Source organism: Aptenodytes forsteri, unplaced genomic scaffold (genome assembly GCF_000699145.1).
Source record: "Aptenodytes forsteri isolate BGI_AS27 unplaced genomic scaffold, ASM69914v1 Scaffold350, whole genome shotgun sequence".
Classification (NCBI taxonomy): domain Eukaryota; kingdom Metazoa; phylum Chordata; class Aves; order Sphenisciformes; family Spheniscidae; genus Aptenodytes; species Aptenodytes forsteri.
Genome location: NW_008794540.1, coordinates 538,370 through 547,547, shown reverse-complemented (window position 1 = coordinate 547,547; position 9,178 = coordinate 538,370). Strand labels below are relative to the sequence as shown.

At 37.3% G+C, this 9,178-nt stretch overlaps 1 protein-coding gene across 1 annotated transcript in view; it reads left to right on the top strand.

Annotated features, from left to right (window-relative positions):
* Positions 1 to 9,178, top strand: part of CNTN5 (contactin 5) — a 296,554-nt gene that overhangs the window by 28,910 nt on the left and 258,466 nt on the right. Inside the window, exon 4 of the mRNA XM_009272287.1 lies at positions 263 to 438. Coding sequence (XP_009270562.1) covers positions 263 to 438 — 176 coding nt within the window. The remainder of the gene's footprint in view (positions 1 to 262; positions 439 to 9,178) is intronic.

Here is a 9,178-nt window from a genome sequence, read left to right as displayed (position 1 = left end):
GGTGAAAGGATGAATATGCTTTCTCCTCAGAGGCAAAAGGTCTGTTTTGAGTGGCTTTTTTCAGCAAAGCTTCGTTTTTGTCAGGCACGCCTTGTGGAACATCTCCATCCAAAGCTTTGCCAAAGTAGTGGGTTCCTGCACCGGGTATCTGTGAGTAGCCGTCCTCCTTAGTAACTGCCAGGGCTGTCAGGTTCTGTATCCTAAGCTTGATGCCTGCCTTTGGCCATAAAAGGCTCAAGGAGTTTCTTTCTTTTTTCCTAAGATGGCTTCGAAATGGAACGGAAATCGACATTGAAAGTGATTATCGCTTCAGTTTAATAGAAGGAAGTTTGATCATCAACAACCCCAGTGAAATGAAGGATTCTGGACAGTATCAGTGTTTAACCACCAACGTGTTTGGCAGTATTTTAAGCAGAGAGGCTGTTCTTCAGTTTGCATGTGAGTAACAATTCTTTTAACATGGATAAATCAGATCTTTGCATTGCTTGATAAGGCTCTAAATGGTAATTTGAATCCATTACACAAGTTACACTGTTCACTGACTTTGTTGGGCTAGGATCTCAAAATTAGAAATAAAATGCTTAGTGGGAAAGAGTGGTTTTCTGTGGACTTTGTACTTTTAAAATAGAACCAACTATCAGGGAAAATAACTTTAGTACATTATCCTAAATGCTATCCTCTAATGATGTACTTGAATACTCTGCAACGATATATTTCACTCATTGCTGGTTTCCTGAAACATGTATCGCTTTGCCACACCATCTGAGCAGGAGAGAAAGAACTGTAAACTTAGGAATAGAGTTTAGGGATAGGGATAGAGTTAGGGATAAACTGCCTATATATCTGTGGGACAATCTGCACCTATAACTATGTGTGTGAGAGCATAGTTTTGTATGTATATATGTATATAAATATACATGTTTTATGTCCATGTTTATGCATACATATCATGCAAACATTCATACATTATGAGACTGAGAGTGTTTTTTTGTTGTTAATAGAAACTGAAAATGTCATAGCTTTTGAAATCATTCACTACAATATACTTTCTAGAAGCTATCAACAATTCATGAACCCAAGTAAATGCTATGGTCTATCTGTAGCACGCTCTTTTTCAAACATACTATCAGGAAAAACAGGCCCAGAATTTCAGATATTCTACCTCCAACCCTGACTTCCCTTCAGCACTTTACAGGAAGGCAACCAACACCATTTTAGTGCTTTATCTAGGTAAATCCTACCATGAGGGGTTTTTAAGAGGCAGGGATGCAAAAAGAACTCCACCCTGATTTCTCAGATCCTGCTGAAAATAGGACATTACCACGAAACAAGAGGCAGATCTTCTTATAGCCACAACTGGAGAACAGTGGGGTTAAGGACAAGTTGCCTACCTGCATGTCTACTAACACATCTGGTGGTGTGGAGAACTCAGCAGAGATAGTGTAGGGTCTGAGATTCTCCCTTAATCCACCCCTTCCTGGTGAAGGCAGACTTCTCAAATCTATAGCTTTAGTCTTATCTGCTGCAGATCCTGTCAAGGTATTTGTTAGCAAGATCATGGCACTATCCACCTACTTCTGAGCTGGGAGCAATACTGACGTTTGTCAAAGTTTCCTCATGCCAGGGCAGTATGTTTAAAACTCTAAACATCACAACAGTGGTCTTATCACAGTATTATTGGACCTCAGTCTTAAACGTAGCTCTGAGAAAATTCTGCTACATTTTATCTTTTAGACAAGAAAACTATCATAAAACAAATCACTTGGTTAGAGAACCTGACAACTGGTAAATATAGATAGTCCCAGGGCTCTGAACCTCAGCTTTCTGTTCCCATATCAGGAGCATGGCTAACAGGTGGCCATTTGACCTCAAGCTGAAAAAATAATACAGAGAAAGTGAGAGTTGGAGCTCAAACAACAGAAAGCCTATGAGTTTCAGTAGCTATATCCACAGTTCATTCAGGACCCCATGTACTTCTAGTTACAATATTATCTCCTCCAATAAAACAAATTTAGATAAGGTTGTAAAAAAAAAAGAATAAGAAAGAAGAGGTTGGGTTTGGTGGGTTTATTCTTACTGGATTTTAAAATTATTATTAGCTTGCGCACCTGCTTTTGTAGGTATCAAAGTTGTTATACTACAATGGCTTGAATGTGACTTCTGTTCATTAAAGTATTTACTTGGGAATTGTAATGAAAGTTTCCCAGGCAAGGTTAATGGAGGAATGCTAGCTGGAAGCATTGAGGTGTAGCAAACAATGCTGCAGAACTTGTGAGAGGGAAGAGGCTGTTATAAGCACACAGAAATCTTTAAAAAGGGATAGAGAGTCATAACTGGTTGAAGTTCTTTTAGAAGTTCATGAACAACCCCTTCACAAGAGCGATTTCAAGTTCAATGTGTATTTGTAGTTCAACTTCTTTGTAGCATGACACTCCCACTCTTGATTTAATGCTTCTTCAAATCCCTGATCTTAAATGGCTGATGTGTTCCTGTTGAAACAGTATTTGCATCATGCAGCAACTCGGAGTATAAATTGGTGTCACCATACTGTAAACTCGTAGCAACCTATCAGAAGCTTATATCACAGAAATGTTTTAGTAAGTCAGATCCAAAGTAAATTTAAAATAAAGATTTTCATTGCGATTTCAGCTTTAAAATATCTAAGACACTGTCTTGAATTTGACCAGAAATTTCAGATAAATTTTCTTGAAGCAAAGAATGGAATACTTTCATCCTGATATCTTGGGTGATATAAAGTTTACACTGGTTCCCAAAGTGCTGCTACTTTTTATTTCCTTTAAGAAACAAATGTGCTTTTCAGATGCTTAAAGGGAAGATCTTTGCTTTACAGCATGAAGGATGGTTTTATGATTTAAAACATAATATTTTGGAGACCTCTTACTTCATATCTAGAAAAACTTCTGTAATCACAATCTTTCTGAAATAAATTAGGAAATTTTCCATATTAAGATATTTTAACCAAGTAATATATGACATCTCATTTATTAATAACACTTTTTCTTGCATTTAAATTCATTAATTACCTGAAAACAACCTTGGCTGAGGTAGTATACAATTAAATGGTCTTTAGATTAGACTATGTTCATACAGTAATTAGCATTGAGCTCTAAAGCATTATATAGATAGGTAGAGATGGACTAGACAAAGATTAGCTTACATTACCCTGAAATAAATATAAGAATTTTAAAAATGTCATGCTTGTGATGAAATACTGTAAGATAAAATTTCAGTATAGTTGAAGTAGGACATGTTATAGTATTGCTTGTTAACAGCAGGCTTGCATGTCTCTAGTTATTTTCAGTAGATAGAAAGTAAAGCATTGAAAAAGATTTTTGTAAGGAAAGGTCCTAACCTTAAAGTAATTAAAGTAATTGGTGCCCTGCAATTTTACTGGGCTCTAATGGCTTGAAGGGTAATTTATAATCCCAAGGATAAACCAAGGCATTTCTGATTATGAGATACAGAGCTACACATAATGCCATTCAGTTTCCCTTTTTTCACTGAAAGCCATGGATTCCAGAAACTTACCAGTTTCACAGAAAAATTTTAAAAATTAAGTTAATGGACTCACTTGAATGCATGGTTTGTACTGCTGTGGAAAATAGTTATGTCTTTGCAGCTTGAAGAGCTGTTCTTCTAATTAAAGAGAGAAATGGCATACAGCTCAAAAGGAAACAACAGGGACCATTAAACAAGGCCTTTGACACTGTCTTACAGGAAAAAGCATGTGCTGTAATGTGCCTATGCAAAATATCATGAAACTTGAAAAAGGAGAGCATGTTTATTGCATTGGCTCTTCGTTTTCTCACAACTGCATGGCCAAAAGTCCAGTTGCTATGGTTATTATCATGTAGTTCAGCATTGGTGATGCATTACAAATGTAAATGTTTATGTACTATATCATTTGCATGTGTGTGCATAATTAAAATAGGACTTTGAAATACTTATACAATGTCTTTGGATTTGAAAGAGAGAGAGAGATAAAATGAACATTATTTTATACATGTTTAGACATGTAACATTTGAAATAGCCTCCTGTATCACTGGTTATTTTTATGGAGCAAAGTGGAAAGACCAGTTATGTGCAGTTAAAGGTCTGCTCAAAATTTTAAACTATCATAGCAAATATTTATGAAGATTTAAACACCGAAAAAGTTCTCCTCTTTTTTTCTCTTCTTTGCATTTCTTATGATCTTTCATGCCCAAGGTCATGGTGTTTTATGCTATTTTAGGAAAGTAAGCAAAAAAAAAGAGAAAAAAACCCATACTGTAACAGAAATTAAGGATAAATATATTTGTCAATAAAAGCAAATATTTGCCAGGAATTTCTTTTGTCTTCAATAGAATTTTATGCAGAAAAAAATGGGGGAAAAAAGCCCAAAGATAACACTGACCAAATATCAAGCAAATCAGAATTCTTGATCACAAAAATTATATGTTTAAAGTCACATTTCAGAAGTTTGCTCATAGCAGGTTGTTAAAAAAATAAGAAGCTATCAGTTTGCTACAGCTTCAAATGTCATTTATACTTCACAATCACAAAATAGTTCATATACGAAGTATATTTTTTTCTTAACAAGATTCTAATCAGCTCATTAAAATGTAAGAGCGTTAGAGGAATAATTACCGAATTCCTTTGGCCCATCTTAACGTTAATGAATTTTGTAGTTCTGGGTGTGGCTAGCTCTATGGAAGACTTATTCAAATCCCAAACACGTCTTTAAAGATTCTGCAGTCAATGGAAATAGAAAAGGGAAAGATAGTTATTCTAGCTTAAGTTTTTACTCCATTAAGAAAAATTGTGTATATATGAAGGCAAGAGCATCAGCCAAATAAAGCAAGCATAGCAAACTCATAGTTGCTGCAAGCAGAAACCTAACTTCGTTGAACACCTAGTAATTTTACAGAAATGCACAACATCAAAAGTGTTTTGAGGGTATGAAACTTAATAACAAAGTGTAAAAGTTTTATGAAGTAACTTACGCACTAAGCACACATACATTGTTAGATGGTTTTAGTTTGGTCTCTTATCTCCTCTCATTTCTGTTGTTAGAAATTTGTGTAACATAAAGGGAGGATTTAAAAATTAAACTTTAATATTAATTTCTCAGTGTTGGCTACTTTCGGCTAAGTACATGAGCTAAAAAAGAATAAGTGACTTGAGCCTGATGGGAAATTGAAAAAAATACAGAGATTCCAAATTGACTAAATCTACCTGCCTTACTGCACAATAGCTGCAGATTTTTGTGCTGGGTTCCACAGCCTCTGTTTGGAACAGTGGCTTTGACTACAACTTTAGCTATAACAGTGAATGTATTTTGTGCTTACCTTTGCCACATGTACAATCTCTGTATTCCATTAGGTCACAAAACAAAATTGCTTTTCTCTATCTGTGGATTATTCAACCTTTCACAAACCTACCATCTTTGTGATATTTACAGCCTGGGCTAAAAAAAATAAAGTGGTAGGGGGAAATAACTTCTCAGCTGTCATTTATGAGACTCCTCACTGCAATTTTCTTAATCTGATTGTCACTGGCTTCTTTGTATCATTTTCCTTTTTTTTTATTAAATCTATTTTCTCATTTAATCTACAGAGAAGGGTATTGATTAGATACAATTTAAATGTCCTTTTCCAATTGATGAGCTACCATGACTGTCCAGTGATGTACAGAATAAGAAGTCAGCCATGATGCAGACATATAAATCAATAGTTTTCTGGGGAGACAGCCTGTGCACTGCCCATTCCATCACGGCACACTTCTGACAGCCTGTTAGTGAGTTCACCTCCTAAGAAATTAACTTAATGAGCCATGTTTTCTTTCTTGCCACCATGCTCCCTGGACATCTTGTTGGGTTTACTACATAATTTCCTAGTATTAATTTGTAAAGAGTTGATTTAATTACAACCCTCTATACATGAGAAAAACCTTGATTTCTCATGTTAATTCCAGAATATGCAACGTAACAAAATGTTTGATCACATTACAATATCAACATTTTCTTCTAAACCATACAAAGCTAAATAGTATTAAATACTTTAAAAGAAAGATGAGAACAAGCTGAAGTGGGAAAGAAATCAGAATGCAACTAGTCATACTTTCATTTTTAAAAATGTCCCTGATCATCCTGTAATACAGCCTAAGTTGGGTATTGCTTTGCTCTGAAACCGTCACACCAATGTGAAGAATATTACTATGTTGGTTAAGAATAGCTACAGCTACAATAGTGATTTGCAATATAAAACTTTTGGATTTTTTTCTGCATAATTCCAAGTTGCTGTCTGGGGGAAATGCATGCTTAAGATACACCTGCAAACCAGGTGTACATGACAGAAAAAGTTCATTGTATATAGGACTGGTTGCATTTTATTCATAAATAGTTTATTAATTGAATAATATCATTCAATGAACCTCAGATTAATATGAATTTGTGTCACACTCCACGAGTAGTTTCAGGTAAATGAAGACTGAGGAAATTGTGTTATCTTACTGAAGGAAGGGATCTGACTTAGTTCAGATGTGGAGATTCTGCTTCCTAGCTCTTCCATTGTTTATTTGTGCAAGGTGCGACAATTTCACAAGGAAAGATTGTGAGATCTTTCTTACAAAATGAGATTTCAAGGCTAAGGTCTTCAGTGACTATAGGACTCAGATCAACCCCCCGGGCCACAGTTTCCCACATAAATGTTCAAACCACTTACACATATCTACTTCACAATTCTGCAGATCTAGTCCTTTCTTTTGTTAAGAGAATCAGAAAGAATTTTAAACTGAAAGATATGTGTTTTTTCATATAAAAATGGTGAAAAAATGAAGCTTTGAGTCAAATTAGAACTTTTTGTTTAATTTCAACTTTGGAAAACCAAGTTATTTGAATTTTAGCTGTAGTGATACTTACTTTGTTGTTTATAGAAACATTCAGCTTATACAATTAAGTTCAATGGTGCAAGATGCTAAGAACTTTGGCCCTAGTCTAAAAAAGTATTTAATCTTAAAGTATTTGCATAATCTTTTTGAAGTTGATGGGATGATGTACGTGCTTAAAATTAAGCACATGCTTAAACTCTTTGTTGTTGTTAAACATGAGAATTTCTAAAGCAACAGTTGAAACAGTCTGTATGGATTTGTTACCATAGTGTCATCATGACAGACACATAATAGGTTTAATTAAGCCTTCTGCCATTCATTTCTTGATCCTTTCTTTCTTAAAGTGAATAAACAGCTTAGAATAATAAAATTCATGCCTTAAAAATAGCAAAACTCATTACAACTCCTTTTATCCAGCCGTTCTCAAAGAAGCCGTTCTCTGTTGGAAAAGATAGATCCGCGTTCATCATTGTGGCTATGGTAAATCTTTGATGAAAACCTGCCTTCGACCTTGCTTTACATAGGTGAATCTTTCATCCAAGTCTGAAAGCAAGTCTGGAGAAATAAATGAAATCAGCTCTTGAGAGGTCACCTAAAACTGTGAAGACAGCATCCACTCTTTCTGACAAGAATGCCAAAATGAATGAATATTTATCCGTTGTTCAAATTTCCAAACAGACCACTAATGAGTATTGCCAGACAATAAACCTTACAGGATTTCAACTGTATTCAAGAGTGATATCCACTGAAAGCTTTAGGAAAAAAAATACACACCTTGTCTCCCGGAACTCCCCTTCCACACAAAGCATGCAGCATGTCTTCAGAAACGGTCTCCTGATCCTATCTACAGCGACTAATCTGTAATAGCATAAGACCAGCTAAGAGCTCTGGTAGACTTGCTATGTGTATTTCTGTCCCTTTAGTTCTGTTTTTGAAGCTGTCTGAGAATTGTAGCAAGTTTCTATTTTTCCATTGCTACACCAGTTTTAAAAGACCAACTGCCTTGCCCCTGTACTAGATCACTTTAAAGAGCAGAGGAAACCCAATTCTTTCCTATCTAGAAAAGCACATGCTTTCTTTCCTTGAAGACAAGAGGAGGGTGGGTAAATTCTGTTTTATCTTCTCTCTGCTGCCTTGAATCAGTATCATCTTGTCAGTTCCAAAAAGGGTTCTGTGTCTATGCTAGTAAATTAAACATTCCTTAGCACTGAGAACAAATCGTATGGAAAGGTCCACATCCATACTTTTAAACTCTTTTTTCTTCCAAGACACAGAGTACTTCTAAACTGTCTTTTGGGAATGGCCCCTAGTCACTCCTGCTAACACACAAAATGTGACAAGAATTGTCTTGGAGAAGGCTGTGGTCCCACCAAAGAATCCCATGGACGCTTCTAACACTGTGACAGTGTCCGTGATGAAAGTCCAGTGCAGGAGAGTATTTCTTGATACTTTTCACTATACCCGTCTAGACAAAGTCCGAGTATCTTGAATTGAGTCTTCAGCATACTAGGGGAAATGCATACACTGCATCTTTAACGTATGAATCAGACATACCATAGTTGTCTGAAATAATGTAATTTTATAACTTTTACCATATGAAAAAAATACGAAAAGAATTAATTTTAAAAAGCACTAAACAAAGCTACTCAAATTTTGGTTTAGTCTGTGTCCATCCTTCCTTAACTCTCAGTCTGCATCTTGATGTCTCAGTTTGCTTCAGAGCGAAGCCACCGAGGCGAAGGGCTCCGGAGCGGAGGATCGCGCCGGGGAACCCTTCCTGAAGCGGCATAACCACGGCAAAACCTGCGAAAAGCAAAAGCGCAGGGAGTGAGAGGGTGCCCCAGCCCCCCCATTCCCCGAGCCGGAGGAGGGAGCTCCTGACGAGCGGCAGCTCTGACTCAGCGTGGGCGGGGACAAGAAGGGCCGTGGCCAAACCCCCTCACTTACAACAGCAGCCCCCGGGGAGTGCGAGCGACCCGGAGCGCGGCGAACAGGGTGGGCAAACAGGGCGTGGCGTGTCAGAAGGGCGTGGCATGTCAGAAGGGCGTGGCGCGGCAGTCTGCGCAGGCAGTTTGTGCAGGGAAGGCAGGCAGGCAAGGCGCAGCCCCCCTCCTGGCTCTAGAGGCCAACTCAGTTAGTAATCGTTGGCTTCCAAGAAGAGGACCAGCTATGGTTTCCACTCGGCCGAAAGCCGTCGCCAGAAGGAATGTGGCGACCCAGACAGAGCTCACACGCAAGCATACAGCTGTCCAGGTCTCTGGCTGCAGGGAGTGCCTGAGCCTGTCAGCT